General features: G+C 38.1%; 1 protein-coding gene across 1 annotated transcript in view; it reads right to left on the reverse strand.

Annotated features, from left to right (window-relative positions):
- Nucleotides 1-22663, reverse strand: part of AGBL1 (AGBL carboxypeptidase 1) — a 520708-nt gene that overhangs the window by 24490 nt on the left and 473555 nt on the right. Inside the window, 1 exon segment of the mRNA XM_007194366.3 lies at nt 22471-22483. Coding sequence (XP_007194428.2) covers nt 22471-22483 — 13 coding nt within the window.

Consider the following 22663-nt stretch of genomic DNA (forward strand, 5'->3'; position numbering starts at 1 on the left):
CATCAAGCAAAGACCTCTGTGATTTGATCTATTACACTGAGAGTGCAAAAACGGGCCAGGCACCAAGCTTCGTGCTCTCTACGATATTCCACTACTTATCTTAATTGTATCTGTAATATATAACATGATATACATGATCTATTATACATTATATATGATGTATAACACATTACATAACATATATTTATATTTACAGCAGCCCAGTGGGGGTAAGCATTTTGTCCCCATTTTATGGATGCTCAGGAAGGTGAACCAACGTGCCCATTATTTGAAATGTCACCTCATCTTTCTGCCATATCACGCTTAGGGTCTACAGGAATCTCTTGCTCCAGTCACACAACATCTAAGCCATAGGTTCCTCATGATGTTTATCCCAACCCGAGCCCCAGCTCCCTACTCAGTGACCTCTCCTCCTAACTATCCAAATTGTACACCTTCTTGCAGTATTTCCTGACCACTACAAGGTAACGATGACTTTCCCTCTCCCCAGGAACAAGAATGACCATCACAGCAGCAGCAACTGCATTTTTTGAATATCTAAGAACACAAGTGCCCTTTCTAACTTTCCAAATGGTGTATATTCTTTTTCTCTCTCTATATATGGACTTGATGGTAAGAGAGCCCCTCCTAAAAGTTAGATGTGTCCAGAATTGTACACAGTAGAAGATGCTTCACAAATATGGGGGGGAAGAAGAGGAGGAAAAAGGAAAAAAAAAAAAAGAAGGGAAAATATTATGTACCTCTGAATGTTAGTTTGAAGAAACTTAAACATTCATTATTTTAATGTTTGTATATTTTCCACTGAATACTTACTAGTGAAGATGTAATTGCCTATATTGGTACTTAGAATCCAGTTAGATGACTACTCTGGTTTCTGTCTTCCAAATGTGTACTCAGTTATGCTCCAACTGCTGGGAAACAGTGGGAGGGCAAGTTGCTAATAGGTGCTCACAATTCAAAGAAATATGAAAGGAAGATTTGTTTGCATTCTCTGAACACCTGTACCTCCTGGCTCATGATTTTTCCAGGGAAGAATGCATTTCAGAGTTTGGGATCAGCCCCAGATTTGTCCCACCGGATACATTCGGAATGACTGTCAATTGATCCAATAAGCCCTTGCCTCTGCACCCTGCCTGCACCTTCCCTTATGGATGAATGCATCACCTCTCCTGGCAGGCTGTCAGTGGGAGTTTTGGTTAACACAAGCCACCGTCAACTGCTTTACTATAATGCTGCTCTGAAAAGGAAAAGCTGTTGAGAAGATGTTACATTCCAACAGAGTAAAACCAGATGAAAGAGATTCAAGAGTGGCAATCTCTTGGTGCCCGTGGCTATATGAAGCTCCTGTCTGATTTTGATGGTTACCGGCATCTTTAGTCAAGGGAAGGCTATGTGTAATGTTTATTTCTCCATGGCTGGCTGACTTGGCAGGGCCAGGTCATCAGGAAAGCCTTACTGTGAAGGAGACCAGGAGGTCAAAGACCACTGCCCACCCCCACAAAGGAGAGCTGTAGTGACACCTAGAGGAGAAGGCTTGAAATGGAAAGGGTCACCAAAAAGTTACCCTGACCCATATCATCTTCTACCCTCTAAGAATGTATGTGGGTCCTACAGTGAAAGCAAAAAAAAAAGCCAATACAAAAACAAAACCAGGGCTTCCCTGGTGGCGCAGTGGTTGAGAATCTGCCTGCTAATGCAGGGGACACGGGTTCGAGCCCTGGTCTGGGAAGATCCCACATGCCACGGAGCAGCTGGGCCCGTGAGCCACAATTGCTGAGCCTGCGCGTCTGGAGCCTGTGCCCCGTGACGGGAGGGGCCGCGATAGAGAAAGGCCCGCGCACCGCGATGAAGAGCGGTCCCCGCACCGCGATGAAGAGTGGCCCCCGCTTGCCGCAACTGGAGAAAGCCCTCGCACGAACCGAAGACCCAACACAGCCAAAAATAAATAAATAAATAAATAAATAAATAAATAAGAAAATCCTTAAAAAAAAACAAAAAAAACAAAAAAAAAAACAAAACCAAAACCAAAACCCCATGATGTGCTCTATAAAGGCTTGATCAGGGTCCTGGGACTAATGAACATCAAACGTCATAAGCTATTTCTTTTCAAGGAAGAAACGTTGAATACAAGATCATGGGAAGAGTGAGGCCCAGCCTGGCAGCCAGCCCACCGATATGTTTTCGTTTGTTTTTTGGCCCACACATTGTTTTCCTAAATGAAATTACTCACCCATGTAATACAAATTCGAAGACTTTACATTAAAATAGATATTTATCTTATATATTTGAAAAATGGGCAGATCTGAAAACGTATGTCTGCTTGCCAACAATTTGGTTGAGCTGTTGGCAGAGGGCTGGAGGCTGCAAGAAAGGCATGTATCTAGATGACCAAAGACTCCTACACAACATTTCCCCTTATCCCCTCCTTTTCACTCATTCATGTCATCTACTTGGCCCCTAGAGACACCTGAGCTGTGGCTCTGAAGAAAATGTTGGCATATGGATTATCAGCAAAACCCAGCAGTCATTCTGCCAATGATAAAATTTTCCCTATGAAAGGACTAACATTCTAACTGTGGTTTCCTCTTACCTCCGCTTTGGGACAAGCTTTTTATCAAACAGCTCACATTTATCGGTTCTAATCTGTTTTCATTTATAGCATAGACTAATTGCAGCTCCCTCATAAAGTAAGAGTTGGGAAATGCAGCTGAAAAAAAAAAAAAGCTCCAGGATTTAGTTTTGTTTTGCGTTCTGTCTCTGGGAGCCTGAGACACTGGCTAGTTCTGGGCCAAGGTGATGGCACTTATTCATCTGCAGCTGATGACCATCAAAAGGGTAAATCAACCTGATGAAAGAAGTGTTTGAAATTAGTTCCTCCTCCCTCATACTCGATATGCCAGCATGCATCTCTTCCATCTGGGAACCCAGACAGCCTGTGGTCACTAGGGGAGCAGCACAGGAAGGGTGAATCAACCCATTAGGAACAATAAAGGTAAAACCTTGGCACTTTTATTAGCTTTGATTTGTGTTGCTTCCAGCGCTCAAGTGCAGGGTTTATAAAAAAGAAGCAAGCAGTTAGAGACTGTGTACTGCTCCTCGCTATATTTTATATCCGATGTCTGTAAAAGTTTTATTGGATTATTGGTAGGGTGTTTATTTGCCTGAACACCAAAAGTCCTGCTAGGCCTTGAGAATGATATAGAGAGAAGGGGCTTTGTGATATTACAGAATGTGGGAACAAGTGGTAGGTGGCAACGCTCTGGGTGGCAGGGAAAGGAGAGATGAGCAGTCGCTAAAGTGCACTGTGTATGGACCATAATTTAAGATGAGGTCACTGAACAGACGTGGAGGGAGCCCACCAAGCCAGCGCTAACTATTCCTTATTTGTGAATCATGGACCCCTGGGATATTTGTGATGATTTAACTCATTTGATTTGCAATTGAGGGGGTTTATGGAAGGAGCATGTGAAAAGGCCACTTGGCAATATTCCAATTGGTTGATGGGGGAACGAGCCTTTAATAAAAATAAAATGAAAATACATTCTCATGGATAAACTTTTGTAGGCTCTACATCAAAGATTCTCTACCTCAGCACTTTTGACATGTGGGCTGGAAAATTCTTTGTTGTGAGGACTGTCCTGTACATTGCAAGGTGTTTAGCAACATCTCTGGCTTCCACCTGCTAGATGCCAGTAATATGCCTACCTAGTGCGGACAACCCCAAATGTCTCTAGATAGGGCCAAATGTCCTTGGCATTGAAGAGTAGGGAGAGGGGCAAAATTTTACCCTGTTTAGACTTCTGCTTTACACAAACTAAAGTGTGTGTGTGTGCATGCGTGCGTGTGCACATGTTGGGGAGATTTAATGCAGTTACTCATAAAATTCAGAGAGAAAACTCCAAACACAAGAATTATAATTAATTCCATCAAAATGAGTCTCAGGATGGGGTCCCAGAAATTAAAGTTGGGAGATTTTTAAGAAAGGAAAGCAAATAAGCAGTCAATAGAGCGCTAGCTGTAGGTAAATCTTACCCCAAAAAGGGCTTCCATCTACAACCTGAGCTGTGAAATACGAAGCACTTACACTGCATCCCAGGGTGTTTACATTGATCCCGAGACAACATCTTTCTAGAAGTTCTAAGCCAAGAAGGATAAAAACCTCCAGTAGCCAGAAAAAGTTTTTGTTTTTGTTTTCATCTTGCCTTACAACATTAGAGCTTGGTTCATATCTTCAGATCTTCAACAACAACAAAATTAAGAGGCAGAGTCCCTTATGTTTCTCTGTAAGAACCACAGAAGTGGGCATTGATTTTGTCCCCTTTTTCACTAAGTGGAGTCCTGTCACAGCTGCTAAAACCTCCCGGGTTGCTTGAGTTGAACAAGAGACGTGGGGAAACTGGGTTCCTCTAAATATTTTCTGCCAATCTTTTGACCTCAAAAAAACATTTATACTGGAAGTGCACTTTGGTTTAAGCACAGGTGTCCAAGTTACTCTTATGGCAGAGGTTTCTCTTTTATCATATCGGGGAAAAAATGGGGAAAGATAGTGAAGATCAGCTATTTGTTACACTATCTCACACAATGAAACTGTTCTAAGCAATTAGAGTACAACTGAGTCAGAGAATGTCAATTTCCATGAAGGCGTCTACGAAATTCTCCAAATGTGATCCACGTAGAGCCCACACCAGAGCCATGGGATGACACTGGTTAAAAATAAATAATCCTGGGCCCCACCACCAGATCCACCAAATCAGGAACCCCAAGGCTGTGGTCTGATGAGATGCATTTTTATCAAGATAATTTTACGCTCATTAAAATTTGAAAGCTACTTAATTGGGTTGTAGGTTGGAGGGACATAGGAAAGATAGGAAAGGGAGTCTTGAAGATAATTGAGTGAATAATATCAGAATTTCCTTCTCAGAAGCAAGCCGATTTGAGGATTTGAACCAAGAAGTGCTAGGGGATTCACTAACTACAAGGTTTTTCAAGAATCACTGCTCTGCCAATGAACTGTGAAGTCAATGAAATCCGCAAATCTGACTTACTTGGGATTTGTCCTTGGCAGATAGCAGTATGGGTAAGACTAACGGAAGGCTATAGAAAATTAGATGACACCTGTATTCAGAATCCATAGGTCTGAAAGATGAGGGGACTTGGGAAAGAAGAATCCAGATAGTGTGCTGATCTATACGCCTGCCCATCTGTGACTCAATGTTAATTATTGGTGGGCCACGAATCTGAACTTTACAGGCATCTTGTCTTAGAGTTTTTAAATTCAGGTGTTTTTTTTCTTTGCCCTTTTTAAAGTAGCGCCTTTTTGTTTTGCTTTTATTTTCAGATAATCTCATGTGGAATAAAGAGAAACAAGAAACAGGATGCTCAAGCTGGAAAAAAGGGATGTTGCCCTTTCATACTCTGGGGAGGCTGCAATTCATCTGTTTCCAAGTATCTCATAATGACATTGGTTTACAAAAAGTTAATTCCCTTTCATAATTATTTTGGCTAAAGGTATTACCTCCATGGTGTCAGAGACCCAGGTTCTCAATAACATAAATGTATGTAGCGTCCATTGTCAAGATTATGGTCCCAGATGATTGACACATGCCCTGCACATTCATTTGATTGTCCAAAGATGGTCACATGGCCATAGTTAATTAGAAGGAAGCTGGCAAACAGTTTTTATTTCTGTGTCTATGTACCAAGCTCAAAGTGGGAGAAGGGATTCTATTACTATTAAACAATGGGAGAATATTTGAGGAAAACTAGCAGTCTTTTCCACAAAACTCAATGCCCCCAAAAGAGAAATTGTACATATACTCTAGCCCAGCGGTCCCCAACCTTTTTGACACCAGGGACCAGTTTTGTGGAAGACAATTTGTTCCACGGGGTGGGGGTGGGGGGATGGTTCAGGCGGTGATGCGAGCGATGGGGAGCGATGGGGAGCGGCAGATGAAACTTCACTGGCTCACCTGCCGCTCACCTCCTGCTGTGCGGCCCGGTTCCTAACAGGCTGTGGACCGGTAGCAGTCTGCAGCCCGGGGGTTGGGGACCCCTGCTCTAGTCAATTGGGAAACCAGAGTATGTTAAAATGCCCATGAAAAAAATGTTGAAAAAACACAATCCAGAATAACTGTTGTAACTTTTAAAAATCTGACATACCCTGTACATTAAAAAGATAGAAGGAAATGCAACAAAGTGTCAATTTTCTGAATATACCTATTTTTCTTTATCGAGTCTAAATCCTATGACCAACCATTATAATCACTCACTTGCAGATGTTTTCAGCTCTGCTTTCCTTACCACCTCTTCCCCACCTGCTTCCTTCCAAGTCACCGAATGTAGGAAGGGAAAACACATCACCCTTCTGTCTGGTATCACTTTCAACTCATGACCAAAACTTTCATGAGTGCTGAAATGCTGCCAAATGATTAGAGCATGTTTCTCTTGCCCCTTTATTCCTTCAGACTCCTACTGAACCATTTCTCACCTTTTCCTTTCTCCTGGAACCTCCAACAAGTCTTCCCCCATCCTCATTCACAGCTGATAATCTTTCTACCAATTTCACTGACAAAATGGAAGCAATCAAAGGCGATCTTCCAAAAATCCTCAGGATCCCTTCTACCAGATTCTTCCAGAATCTATTTTCATGCATGTTGCTTTCCTCGTGTTACTATGAATAAACTCTCCATGACCCTGCCTCAGGTTAATCCCTCCATGGATGCATTAGATTCCCTGTCTTCAACCCCATGCAAAGACATCCATCCAACAATTCTTGCCCCCTCTTCTACATTCTCAGTTTTTCCTCTTTACTAGATCATTCCTATCAGCATAAAAATGATATTATTACTCTGTCCTAAAAAATAAAAGATTTCAGACTTCCCTGGTGGCGCAGTGGTTAAGAATCCACCTGCCAATGCAGGGGACACGGGTTCGAGCCCTGGTCCGGAAAGATCCCACATGCTGTGGAGCAACTAAGCCCGTGAGCCACAACTACTGAGCCTGCGCTCTAGAGCCTGCAAGCCACAACTACTGAAGCCGGCGCGTTTAGAGCCCGTGCTCTGCAACAAGAGAAGCCACCGCAGTAAGAAGCCCGCACACCACAACGAAGAGTAGCCCCCACTCACCGCAACTAGAGAAAGCCTGCACGGAGCAACGAAGACCCAACGCAGCCAAAAATAAATAAATAAAATAAATAAATTTTAAAAAATAAATAAATAAAAATAAAAGAGTTCTTGGTGTCACCTTAAAAAAAAAAAGGTCCCAGACTATGGTCCCATTTTTCTGTTCCTCTTTGCAACAAAACTCCAATTGCTATTTTATTCTAGCAACCCCATCACTCTACCAAACCCCCTCCAGCCACTCTGGCCACCTTAGTGTTCCTCAAGAATTCCAGACATGCTCTCACCACTGCACTGACTCTTCTTCTTTCTGGAATGTTCTTCCATCACATATCTGCATGTCTCACTATCTCACATCTTCAAATCATCACCCAGCTATCACCTTCTCAACAATACTCCCCACCAACTTCTCCCCAGATAATCCCAAACCCTCTTCCCTTCACTTATTTTAATAACATTTATCACCTTTATATAATCAATATGATTCCTATATTACACATATTCATGTATATAATATACAATGTATATTGAAAATTGAACAAATTATAATGTCAGCTGCATGAGAATAAGGATTTTTTTCTATTTTGTTCTTTGATGCAGTTTTGACCCTTAAAACAATGGCTGGCATATAGTTAGGGAATTAACAAATATGAGACATGGGTGATATTTCTGTAATGTTTTCATATTTTAAATATTTTCTACTTCACAAATTATCTTTAATGCATCATTTTGTTATCTATATAGTGAAAAAAATGGCATATTGACACTGAGATTTTTAAATTCTTAATTTTACTTCTAGCTCAATCAAATACTAGACTTTTAATATTAGATAAATCAATTAACTTATCTCACTTAGTTTTTATCTTTTAAGAATACTAGTTTTGGTTATCTGAGCTGAAGAAGATCATGTAAGAGAAGGCAACAAAGCAATGTTCAAATATATAAATTGTATCCGTATCTAACTACTGGATAATTAAGGTTTGGTTTCTTTAAATGTATCTTTTAGAATGTATTTTTGTATTTTAAGAATGAACAAGTAAAATCTAATTTCTTGCCACCTATCAAGCACACATTAAGGCAGAATCTTTTCATGTTTTTCATTGTTACTTATTTAGTGATAAAAAATGGTCTGATCAGGTCATAGCACTGACTAATCTCAAAACTGAGATGGTGAGACCCGGATTCCTATAACATCACACAGGACTTTATGGGGGAAATCTCTCATTGGTGAGATTAGCTATATTTTTGTGGATGGTCTTTCATTTAAAAAAAAAAGACGACTAACCCAACTCTGGGCTCTGAGTCTCAGTGTGGGAAGGGAACAACAGAAACATCTCTTTCCTCTCAGGGAAGTCTGGGGCCAAGGAAAAGTAAACAAAAAGACGTGGATAATGGAAACAAAGAAATTGAAAACAAAACCTTTTCTGTGAGAAAAGGATGAAGGCGACTGGATAGGGCTCTCAAGTCCAAGAGGACTGTCAAGGGTCCAACATACCTATTTCCAAGAAGCCAGCTAATAGACACTAAACTGAAATTAACAAAGCCAGACAGAAGGAAGCCCTCCCTCTGGAGTTTTTACTGCCTTCAGGCAAGTCAGCATGGCTCTCTGCAGAACTATTTACTTTGGAATTACCCATAATGCTTGACACCATGATAATTCCCTTCTGCCCTGATGCCTACTCTACTGACAGCATTTTAACTCTGTCAAAGGAAAAGAGTAAATGATTCAGCAAACTGTTGTTACATAAGACAGGGAAATAAACATCCAGGAATTCTGCTACATGCCAAGATACGTTCCCAACCTGGCCAGGGAAAGAAAGCGAGGATCTTACACATTCAGAGGAGTTAGACAAAATGTTCCTGACTCAAGCAATAAAAACGCCTGATTGACATGTGGTCACATGTCAAACATAAACCTGAAATGCAACTGGAGGAATTTGAGGGGTTTTTTTCTTTTTCTTTTTCTTTTTTAAAACTTTGTTGTCACGGCCCAGAATTCTTCCTGCAAATACTTTCAGTTTTCGGTGGTGCAGTGAAAATAACATTGACCTAAAAATCAGAAAACCAAGATTTTAACACAGGCTCTGACACCCCTGAACCAAATACTTAAACTCTCTCAACATCATTTCTGAGATTAGAGTATCTGAGTAGATAGGCTCATATCTTCTATAAAATCCCAGGATGCTTTGTAGCTTTCATTTTTCTGAACTGTCAGTCAACAGTATCCTTGTGGCTTTCGTGGAAAGAGCATACTTTAGGCAATTTACCAAACTCCCCCGAGCCTCAGTTTCCCCATATGTGAAATGGAATCACAGTGGAAAAGGTACTTCTCAGATTTTAAAAGTTAGGATTAAATCACAACGCATGCTTATCTTTCACATTTTTTTTTTAGTTTTGAAAAACTCAACTCCCTAGAAAAGTTGAAAGAATAATATGACACTGTTACATCCTTCCTCAATGTTTAACATCCTACCACATGTCCTTGCTATTTTCATACAGACACACACACACACACACACACACAAATGTGTATGTATATTACTTTTACTGAACCATTTTAAAGTAACTTGCAGACCCTGTAATATTTGACTCAAATATATCATCACATCATCTCCTAAGAGCAAGGAGACATTCTTCTATATAACCACAAGACCATTGCATACTCAAAAAATTTAACATTGATAAAATAATATTAACTAATATACAGTGCATATTCAAAACTCTCCAGTTTAATCATACATTTGGTTGCCATAGCTACTGGCTCTCCTTTACTCTAAAATTATCCTTCAGTTTTGTGTTTGTTTGCTTCTCTGGTGCCTCACGATATTGACTTTTTTTTTTTTTTTTTAGCATTCAGGTCAATGGTATTATAAAACATTCCACACAAAAAATATGAAGAAATCTCACAAATACAATGTTGAGTGAAAGATGCCAGACATGAGACACTACAAAAACAGACAAAACCTATCTCTGCTGTTAGCATTAAGGACAGTTATCTGTAGGGGTTAGTGACCAAAAGGAAACATGAGACTGAGTTATCAGTGTTCAATTTCTTGACCTGGATACTAATTATATAAGTGTGTGTTCACATGTTACTTAGGAAATCAATTATTTAACTAAGCAATTATTTGTCATTAATAAATAAAAATTTATTTTAAATTTTAAAATAAACTAATTAAAATTAATTTATAAATTAAATTATAATTTATAAAATTAATTAAGAAATTGAAAGGAATATAATGGAGTTGCTTTAATTCCCTACCTTCACTGCATAATGAATGAAGTAGTCAAAAATATATATGAATAGTGATGACTGGATTACCATAATTAACAAAAGTGTGTGAATAGACATATATTTAATTTTATATACCACAAATTGACAAATGATTCTTTCTTTTTAAGCCTGTAAGGAAAGGCTTAAAAATTGTATCTATTGGGACACAAACCTGCATTAAGTTCTGCAAATTAGTCACTGTACAGACCAACATTATTTGTTCAAGATTCAGTGAGAGGGGCTTCCCTGGTGGTGCAGGGGTTAAGAATCCGCCTGCCAATGCAGGGGACACGGGTTCAAGCCCTGGTCTGGGAAGATCCCACATGCCGTGGAGCAACCAAGCCCGTGTGCCACAACTACTGAGCCTGAGCTCTAGAGCCCGCGAGCCACAACTACTGAAGCCCACGTGCCTAGAGCCTGTGCTCCGCAACAAGAGAAGCCACGGCGATGAGAAGCCCGCGGGCACCGCAATGAAGAGCAGCCCCCGCTCACCAAAACCAGAGAAAGCCCACGCGCAGCAACACCGCTCACCGAAACCAGAGAAAGCCCACGCGCAGCAACAAAGACCCAGTGCAGCCAAAAATAAATAAGTTTATATGTTAAAAAAAAAAAAAGATTCAGAGAGAGTAGAAATTTCAAAAATAACTTTACAAAGCCCTAACCATAGAAATTGAAAGCTGCTATTCTAAGAGCCCATTGAGTCAGTTTAAATGCATAATAAAATACTAAACTATTTAGGAACTATTTTAAATAAAAGTATTATAAATCCACATAATAAATATAAGCATACATAAATCTGGATCCTTAATACTTTGTTATTAAATGATGAAAAACAATTTTTAATTATCAAGAATTTAGAAAAAGAATATAGAAGCAGTCTTAAGGAAAATAGGAGGAAATGATAAAATGCAGCAAAAATTAATTATTGAAAACTGAGAACCAGCAGACATAAGCAAATCTAAGAGCTAGTTCTTTAAAAAGAAATAGATAAAAACAAAAAAATTGTAACAAGTCTTATGAGAGCAATTAGAAACAAGATAATATATGTAAAACTCTTTGCACAGTACCTAAGTTCTCATCATTATTATTGTTATTATTATTCAAAAAGAAAATCAAGGCTATGGTAATAGATATAGGGGCACATAGGAGATTAAAAATATGGCAACACTATACAAAATGTTGGCTAACATATTTTTAAGATAGGACAAAATGAATGATACACTTGGAACAAATTACAAAATGGACTCAATAAGACATAGGAAACCAAAATAGATCAATAGAAAAATAGGAAAAATATGTTTGAAACATAGGAGAACCCTAAATGGTTTTAAAGTTAGATAATTTAAGTTATTAAAGGATGTCTTTTTAGTGAATATTGAGGTTGTCTCACCAACATCTTATCTTTCCCTCCCTCACTATCAATAGCCCTGAGGGGTGGCTTATCCAGTATATCCAGGGTGGGACTCTATTTTAACTAATCAAGGCAAAAGTTCCTTTATTATCATGATTGGATCAGGTGACCCATCTATAAACCCATCAATTCATGGCATTTGCATGGCCAGAAAGTACAACTGACTCAATTCAAGACAATGAAACATAAAGCAGACAGTTTTTCTATGAAATTCTCAAAGAAGATGCCTACATCTTATGAGAACTTATAGAAGCCAGCCCTCTCTCTTCTGAACTGTAAAGATGTGATGCCATGCAGGGAGCCAGCTTGAAAAGTTTGTCACCCCAGAATGCAGAGAGGAGAAGTGAAAAGAGACCAAATCATTGTGAATCAAACCAACCCCCAAACCCACCCATCCTCCTTACCATTCTTGTATATAAGCACATAAACACATCTATTAATAAAACAGAACAAAACATTGCTAGTTTTCCTGTTGTATGTAATATAAAATAAATAAATAAAAATCATTCTCCTAGAGGACAGAGAAAGATGGTAGCTACTCAGCATTTCTGGTGAAGGTAGTACAGCCCTAATTATAAAACGGAATAAAGAAAACAAATTGAAATTGCTAATGTAGAATGCTAAACCCTAAATAAAATATTACCAAATAGATTTCAATATGGTGTAAAGGCTAAATGGGATCTAGGCTAAGATTATAAAGATGGTTTACTTTTAGTAATGTATTAATATAATATTTTATGACTGTAAGTAAAATTTTAAAAGCTAATCACCACAGTAATTTTAAAGACAAAAATTGAATGCTGGTTAAATCCCTTAGTGAGTTGGTGAATACATCTCCTTGCCGGAAGGATGGCATACCCTAACTCCACAGGGACGGGACCCTTCCAGACTTCACAGTATGTATCTCTTCATGTGGCTGTTCATTCGTTCATATCTTTCATTATATGCTTTATTATGTGAACTAGTAAGTGTAAGTATTTTCTTGAGATCTGTGTGCCATCACAGCAAATAATCCAACCTGAGGAGGGGGTTGTGGGAACTCCTGATTTACACCTGGTCAATTACAAATCCTGGAGGTCCAGACTTAGAATTGGCATCTGAAGCTGGGGGCAGTCTTGTGGGACTCAGCCCTTAACCTGTGGGATCTGACGCTAACTCCAGGTAGATGGTGTCAAAATTGAATTGAATTGTAGGACACCCAGCTGGTGTCAGAGAATTTGTTGGTGTGAGAAAAAAACCATGCATCTGGTATCAGAAGTGAAGTGGTGTCAGCGTGTAGAAGAAATAGAGTTTCTCCTTTCAGAAAATAATGAAAGGTTTTAAAAAATAAAACACAAAAAGAATGGACCATAAAGGCAAAGATTGATAAACCTGTCTATGTGAAATTAACAACTTGAGTTCATCAATGAAAATACATCACAAAGAGAGTAAAAAGTCATACCATAAATAGGAAGAATATACTTGCAACACTTATAATGACAAAAAGTAGAATAAAAAAAGAGCACCTGTGATACAATTAGAAAAACTTTTCTAAAAAACAGGAAAATAAGCAAAGAATTTGAATGTTTTCTCAGAAAACATGAATAACCTCTAAACGTGTGAAAAGTGCTTTACCTCACTTAGTAATGAGCAAAGTTATAATTAAAATCACATTGAAATAATATTTTGTATTCATGCTGTAAGTAAAACTTAAAAAGTCAGAAGTCCTAAGTGCTGTGCAAGGAAAGAAATAGAAAACTTTGTTCACTGCTGGAGGGGGAGAAAGCTAGAATAAATACTTTGGGAAACATTTTGGTGTTTATCCTGTAAAACTGAATACATCCATATCCCAATACTCAACAACCTGACTCCTCAATATATTCCCTAGAGACATTTTTACACATTTGTCCTAGGAGACTTGTCATCTACAAGAATGTTCAAAGCAATATTGCCTGTAATTGCAAAATGACCACAAAAGCCCTGAAAACAACCCAAATAGTCATTAAGAATATAATGAACAGATAAAGTATGGAATACTCACTATACCACAGAGCAAAAGAATTATGACATGCATCCACATTTCATTATAATTTAAAACTACAATATTGTTGAATGAAAGAAATTAATGACAAAAAAGCACAGTGTGGTTTGACACTTATATAAAGTTCAAGCACGAGAAAAACTAAACAATGTATTGATTAGGAATACACACATGTTTGCAAACTTGCAAAGAAGAGGAAGAAAGTGATGATCACCAGAGTCAAAAGGCTGGTTACCTTGGGGAGTGGAGGAGAGTTGTGTGATTAGGGAAGTCACACTGGGGTGACCAAGTAGTGGCATTAGTTCCTTTTCTTAAATTGAGTGGTGGAAACTAGAGTGTTTATCGTTATTCTTTAAACAGTTCACATACATTTTACACATTCTTTAGGAATATGTTTTATATATTCTTATGTGCATAGAAAATATCTTAAAACAAAAGCAAATAAGTGACATGATTAATAATTTTGGAAAACTAGTTGACTATGGTGCACTAGGTATACAGAAGGAATAAATTTATTTAGATGCCAAAAACATCATATACAAAATCTTAACAGCAAAGAACATCTTAAAAATGATTGCAATACAATAGTCAAAATGTTAAAGTAAGCTATCAAAGAGACTTTATCAATCAAGAAGGAAAACGTTAAGACCCATCAAAGTCACGTGGGCAAAAGTCATGAATAAACCATTCACAGAAGAATAAATACAAAAAAAAATGGAAAAAAAATCAACCTCAGTAATTAAAAAATACAATTAAAGTAAAATGCAAGTATATTTCTATAAAATCAGCAGAAATTTTCAAATGATATTATTTGATGCAGTTGAGGGTAAGAATGTTCTAGACTCCTGGAGGAATATAAACTGGCAAATTCTTTCCAGAAGAATGCTTTGCCAAATTTAGAAAAAATATTTTAAAAGGTCATGCCATTGACCCAGTAATTCAACTTTTAAGACTCCAGAGGAAATAACTAGAGTTGTAGACGATGGCATATTACCAAACAATACCTGGAACATTATTCATATTAGGAAAGAAACTTAAATCTCCAAAATGTAGAGAAATGGTTACACATGTTATACCTAAAATTTTAATGTCACCACTAAATTGATATTTAGAAGTATAATTAACAATATAAGAAATTTCTCAAAATAGACTATAAATTTGGCAAGATATAAAATCTGTATGTGTACAGATAGCTATGCACACATGTATCTAGGTGTGTACATATACACACATTTATACAAAAGGCTGAAAAGAAATATGGTAAAATGCTAACAGTGGTGTCTTCTATTTTATGTTGTCATTTTATTTCTAAATTCTATACAATAAACCTGATTGCTTTTATAATCAGAAAAATATAATACTTAGAAACCTGATTGACATTGTATGTGACAGTCCCACTCTATAATGTTTATCATCCTAAATTTTAAAGCAAAGAATTGATGCACAAATGTATCTTTGGAAGGGATTTGTTTATTCTGCTGAGCTCAAATTCTAATGGTCAAGATGGAGCATCTATCCAGGAAAGGGTCTATTTTTGCAGATGGTGCCTAAAAGATGTGCTAGAGGATGATGATGATGGTGATGATAAAAATAACCGTGACATGTAAACAGAGCGTTACCATTTACACAGCACTTTCAGGCACATTAACTGTTTTAATCTCTCAGTCTAATGGAAAAATTGTCACAGCCCAGCACACATACCATCCATTTGTCCCACCCCAGCCCAACATTTGCTATGGGGGAAAACAAGAAAGTAGAAGATAAGAACATGCTTTCAAGGAGTTTGCAGTCGAATTAAAGAAATAAAACCTGCACCCAATAAATGCTATGTGATGAGACTGAAAATATTAATATATGTGGGTTTTCCAGCTTTTCTCCTCCCCTGCTTGCTAAAGAGAACATGCTTTGCCTGCTTTGTTTATTCCCCTTCTCCACTCCCCAAAGAGGGTTCAGTGATTGCCAGACATTTCTATGCTGTAGCTGAATCTTTTTTCTGGACTTTTGTAAATCTAGAACTAGAAGAAAAGATAAACCATCTGGGAGATTGTTTGGGAAGATAGGAAGAGAGCAAGTTTAGCACAACCATGGTGTTGTGTATGAGTTAAGTGGGTGGAAGAAAAAACTGGGATTTTCAGAGGAGATGGTGTAGTGTAGAAGATGCCTGTCCTCCGTGATGTTTGAGAAACTGTAATAAACATTAACTTGAGTCAAGGAGAAATCGTTTTTGGCTACCAGACTGTTTCTTTAACCACCACATTAATCTGAGCCTAGATCTGAGCTCAATATTAGAGTAACACTTTGGAGTCCCTTCTATGTAGAGGGGAAGGTACTTACCAAAGAAACTCCTCTTCCCTCCCTCTGCCGTGACAGTTTCAATATTTGCAACAGATTCTAGTTCGAGGTCAGAGAGGTAGGTGGACTTCTAAGATGACCCCCCACCATGAGCTCCATCTCCTGTATTTGTGCCCTTGTATAATACCCTCTTCTTGAGTGTAAGCTGAGACTAGTGACTTGCTTCTCATCGATAGAATACAGCGAAGGTGACGAGATAATAATTCTATGACTAGGTTACAAAAGACAGTGACTCTTACCTTGCTTGCATGCTCTCTATTGCCTTCTCACACAGTCACATACATATAGTACAGCTGCAATATCAGTAAAGCAAGAGACCCACATGGCAAGGAACACAGGGCAGCCAACAGCAGTGAGAGACTAAATCCTGCCAACAGCCACTGAGTGAGCTTGGAGGTGTTGCCTTACCAAGTTGAGCCTCAAGATGGCTATAGACCAACTGACCCCTTGATTGTAGCCTGTGAGAGACCCTTGAAGCACTGGACCCAGTCATCCATGCCCCAATTCTGACCCACAGAAACTAAGGTAATATATGTGTGTAGTTTTAAGCCTCTAAATTTGGTGGTCATTTGTAACTCAGCAATAGATGATTAAGCCAGTCATCTATCTACCTCTTCCTTCATTTTGTTCTTTCTCTCAGACATTTTTCATCTCTACTCCAAATCAAGTCTCCTCCAAATCCTGACCCTCTTTCTAATGCAAGTTTCCCATTCAGATTGCTTAGACACTAAGCCTGAATGTGAGGAACAATGTGTCAGGCTGAAATAGGTCTCCAAGGTGGAGGAAAAGGCCATTTTGGTGATGGCCACCCACCAAGTCCAACAAACCCTCCAGAGCAACTGCTCTGCCCCCAGAGCTCATTACCTATACCCACTTCCCCACAAGATGAAGAAACAAAATGACTACAGCCCTATTTCAACCCTCCTAATTCCAAGAAAGGCCAGGAGATGCAGACGGCAGTGAAAATCCAGGGCATCATTTCCTTTGAAGATCATTTAAAAGTGCCAGATCCCACACCATTTTCATTGAAGTATTCATGGAAATGATTAAGATGCGTATAAGGACATTTTAAAACCATGTTCCTCTGGTAACCATGCAAAAAACAGAGTAAGTACTGACTGCTGCACCATATTTCTTTATCCCAGCTGGGCTACCAGCTGCTATGCTGGATAGCCCTTCTAGGGTGGCCGCCCCAGCAGTGTTTATCCAAAAGAGCAAGAACAGCTATGTGTCTCTAGCCTGTGCTACGTTGACAGAGGATGGTAAGTAGCCCTGAAATGCAAGGTGTGAGGGATAGGTTTTCCTGTTCTTCCTCCAAGGTCATGAGCAGGAAGCAAATACACAGTAATGGAAAGAAGACAAGAAAACCCTAAGGAGTAGAAGGCGAGGGGAACCAGATTCTCCATCCAGTACAACAAATTGAAAATCATATTTCTTAATCACCTTCTACAATCTTGATGCTGCAGAGATTACAAATCAGCAGAAAACATGTCTACTGACTAAATGAACTCACAGTCTTGTCACAAAGTTAAGATTATAATATATACCATATGATCCTGCAATCCCACTCCTGGGCATATATCCAGAGAAAACTAATTCGAAAAGACACATGCACCCCAATGTTCATAGCAGCACTAATTACAATAGCCAAGACACGGGAGCCACCTCAATGTCTATCGACAGATGAATGGATAAAGAAGATGTGGTACATTTATACAATGGAATACTAGTCAGCCATAAAAAAGAAGGAAATAATGCCATTTGCAGCAACATGGATGGACCTAGAGATCATCATACTAAGTGAAGTAAGTCAGACAGAGAAATATATATCATATATCACTTATATGTAGAATCTTAAGAAATTATACAAATGAACTTATTTACAAAGCAGAAATAGACTCACAGACATAGAAAACAAACTTATGGTTACCAAAGGGGATAGAAGGCAGGTGAGGGGGTGGGGGAGGAGGACATAAATTTGGAGTTTGGGATTAACATGTACACACTACTGTATATAAAATAGATAAACAACAAGGACCTACTGTATAGCACAGGGAATAACACTCAATGTCCTATAATGGAAAAGAATTTGAAAACTATTTTCAGATATATATATATGTGTATATATATATATATATATATATATATATATATATACACATATATATATATCTGAATTACTTTGCTGTACACCTGAAACTAATGCAATATTTTAAATTGATACGTCAATGAAATTTTTTTAATTTAAAAAAAGATTATAATATTAAAACAAGCAGTCTAGTATGATCCTTCTCTTTCACTCCCCACCCAATCCATACCCAAGTCTTGTCAATTTCACATGTAAAATCGATGACTTCTTACCCTCCACCCTTGTTGCTTCTGCACTAGTCCGAGTCACCACAGCCTCTCCCCGAATGACTTCGGCAACCTCTTGCCAGTACTTTTTTTCTGCTTCCAATCCACACTCTGTATCATACACGAGTTGTTGTTTTGTTTAATATCACCAAAGGATTCCCATAGCACAGAATTGTTAACATGCCTGTAAGTCTCTTCAGAATTTAGCTTCTACTCTTGCTCTCTGAACCACCTCATGCTGCTCTCACCCAGGCACTGTAATCCAGCCACACTCACCTTCTTTCAGTTCCTTAAACTAACCAAGCTTTCCCCTCCTTAGAACCGTTCTCACTTGTGCCTCTCTCTGCCCAGAATATTCTACCCCCTCTACCTAAGTCACTCACACTCAGCACTCAGCTCTCTCTGATGTGTCAACTTCTCAGATTTTATGACCTTCCAATCTTAACCAGGGTCCTCTTTTATTGTCTCCCAAATCTACTTTTTCATAACACATCGCAGTTTACAATGAGATAGTCATGAGCGTGTGGAATTATTTAAAGCACGTCTTCCTCACTAGATTATAAACTCTGTGAGGTCAGGGACCAGATGTATTCTGTCCACCCCTCCATCTTCAAATAAATGGATGATATTCTCCCTCTTAGGAATTTCCACAGGGTTTTGTTTATTTATTTGTTTTTTCATATCTACCTGCTACCCAGCATTTTATTATAGTTACCTGAAGACATGCCTTGTTCTGCTTAAAAAGAATTATGAGCTTCTCAAGGACAGAGTCTGTGTCTTATAAATCTCTAAATTCACCTTAGGCCTAGCAAAGACCTACATGTAGTTGGCACTAATATATATGTCTTAAACAGATGAAACAACTGAATTGTGCCTATGAGTCATTAGAGATGGTTTTACAGTGTTCTGGTTAAATATATTAAAGAATGTGATCTTTTCCTGTCTTTTTAAATATATAATAGTGATGGTTCCATGGGATGCTGTAAGCCAATATGATAAGATTTAGATTTGCTGATTCATAATGACTCAGTAATCTAATAATACTCCCATAGTGAGGGCATTACAATGGATTTGAGATTTTTTTTTAATGTATTTTATGAGGGGAAAAAATGTTTTCATCTCTGTACTACAAATGGGAGATATTCTAGGAAAATGTATCTTGATATATTAAAGAATACTTTTCTCATGCTGCCTCTTTTTCTGTAGTCCCTCAATTTTAAACTGTAATGTTTCAAAATGTCCTATGAACTTGTTATTCCTATGAAATTGCCCAGTTAAAATGGGGAAAGCAGATTTATTTAAATGGATATCTGGGGACTTGCCTGGTGGCACAGTGGTTGAGACTCTGCACTCCCAATGCCGGGGGCCCAGGTTCGATCCCTTGTCAGGGAACTAGATCCCACATGCATGCCACAACTAACAGTTTGCATGCAACAACTAAGGAGCTCATGTGCCACAACTGAGGAGCCAGTGAGCCACAACTAAGGAGACCACCTGCCGCAACTAAGGCCTGGTGCAACAAAATAAATAAATAAATATTTTAAAAATTAAAATTAAAAAAAAATAAATGGATATCTGCAAAATGTCTCTGAAAAGGAGAGGTCACCGGAGACATATTTACCATGAAGCTAAAGAAGCTTAAGCTTCAAACCTCTCATTAACAGATTCCTTCCACAGCCCTATTGTCGTAAAATTTACAGAAGTGGGAATTTTAATAGCCATGAATTAACACTGCCTCTGTCTCCTTTCTTATAATGTCACTTGCCCACTTCCCTCCATCACGTTTCCCCTTCTGTCGTGTGGTAAGGTGGTGCCCATGGCATTTTGGGCATCACACTCAGGAGGGGTTGAGTTGGGATATATTTACTTTCTGGTTAGTGGTACCCATTTATAAGGTTCATAGTGAATCCCTTGTATAGTTAAGTCATAGCTACCATCCTGGTATAGAAAGAGCTTCCAATAACTCTCCTACTTCCAACTTGCTGACTCACCCAATGATGTGACATGAAAGTTGGGCCAGGAATTCTACTGTGTTCCAAATACATCCTACAGCACCTGGCAGTGAGAGTTGGGAAGGAGGGGAGAGACAGAAAGTTTGAAATGAGTTGGTTTTTTTTAGATTTCATGTTGGTGGGGTTTGGCAGCATTTTACCTGTGTGATTTGTTATGTCTTTTGTCTCTCTAAATAGAAATTCACTTTTGTAAGTATTTTTATATTTAAAACTTGTAATCTTTTTTTCTTATAGAGGATCTCCCAAATTCAGTTGAAGTCCCCACAAAAGCTGGATTTACTTCCAGCACCAGCATACCTACAGAACTACTTTTCCCAGAGTAAGAACTCAAGGTAGCTGTCAAACACATCAGGATCCTTAAGTAATCTCTCTGGAAAGAATACCAGATATTAGACTGGATTTATTTATTAGATTAGCCTCCAACCAGGGAGCTAAAACAGTGCCATCTACCTGCTGTTCCTTTTAGTTACCGCCACAGCAATCTGAATGACAATTCAAGCCAACAGTACTTTGCCCTTGATAATTACTCAGAAATGAGAAAAAAAAGGGGGGGGGGGGAAATTCCCTGCCATCCAAAAACAGGTCAAGAAGTGGAATAATGGGTAAACTCTGAGCCTTCCAGGCTTAAATAGAAGAAAATATGAAGAATTCATTCTTCTCTATTCTCCACAGTCCCTTAAATGAGAATAGATTACAAATCTAACAAAATTGTTTTTCTTCTAATTCACAGTAACAAAATTGTTTTTCTTCTAATTCACAGAACAATTTTATGCAGCATGTCCTAATTCCTCAATGTACATCCAGTGGGGTTCCTTTTAGACCACTGTGAGCACACACAAAATGAAACATGACATCTCTTGTTAAATCAAAGCTTATAGGGATAATTTAAAGAAAAACATCTTTTAGAGATTGTGCTATTTAAAAAGAGAAAAAAATGTGGCAACCTAATGTAAATAGAATTGAATACTTTTACTCTCATGATCTTCTAAGTTATACTGGCTTCAACCAGTTTGTGTGAGTTTACCTACAGCAGTGGTTTTCAAACACATTTTTCTTTCTTTTTTGTTTTTTTTTAACCACTGTTTTTTAGTGTTTTGTTTTTCACAGAATTGTACAACCTTCATCATTATCTAATGTTAGAACACTTTCATCACCCCAAAAAGAAACTTCATACCCATTATCAGCTGCTACCCATTTTTCCATTCCCCCCAGCTCCAGGCAACAACTAATCTACTTTCTGTCTCTGTGGATTTGACCATTCTGGATATAACAAATAAATGGAATAATAAAATATGTGGCCTTTTGTGTCTGGCTTCTTTCATGTAGCATAAAGTTTTCAAGGTTTATCTGTGTTGTAGCATGTGTCAGTACTTCATTCCTCATCATGATATCCACTGTATGGATGGATATACCTCATTCTATTTATTCTTTCATCAGTTGTTGGGCTTTTAGATTGTTTCTACTTTTTGGCTCTTATGAATAACGCTGCTATGAATATCCATGTACAAGTTTTTGTGTGGACATATGTTTTCATTTCTTTTGCATATATCACCAGAGGTGGAACCATTGGGTCATATGGCAACTCTATTTTTAACAATTTAAATAATTGTCAGATTGTTTTCCAAAGTGGCTGTATCATTTTACATTCTCACCAACCAAGAGGTCCAATTTCTCCACATCCTTGTCAACATTTGTTATTGTCTGTCTTTTTTATTTTAGTTATCTTAATGAGCATGAAGTGCTGTCTCCTGGTGGTATTGATTTGCATTCCAAATACTTTTGCTTTTGCATACATATTAGCATTTGCGCTTTCACCTATTTTAAGTGTAATGGATTATTTATGAAGTTGTTTACATACAGTACAGTACAAATGTAGGATATATTATATAAAACATCCACTAAAAATATGTTTTAAATATGAGAAAGACGTTCTAAGACTTTCTTCCAAGATGTCACAGAATGGTTCTTTTTACATTCCTGGGGTTAATACATCCCACTTAGAAACTATCTATCTAAAGATGAAGGAAATTTAAAATAAGAATTTTGCTGAAGATCAAGGATTCTAACATTCTTTCAGCAGTGTTTATTTGTTGAGAACTCACTACATGTGAAGCATTCTGC

The sequence above is a fragment of the Balaenoptera acutorostrata genome, chromosome 3 (genome assembly GCF_949987535.1).
Source record: "Balaenoptera acutorostrata chromosome 3, mBalAcu1.1, whole genome shotgun sequence".
NCBI classification, from domain to species: domain Eukaryota; kingdom Metazoa; phylum Chordata; class Mammalia; order Artiodactyla; family Balaenopteridae; genus Balaenoptera; species Balaenoptera acutorostrata.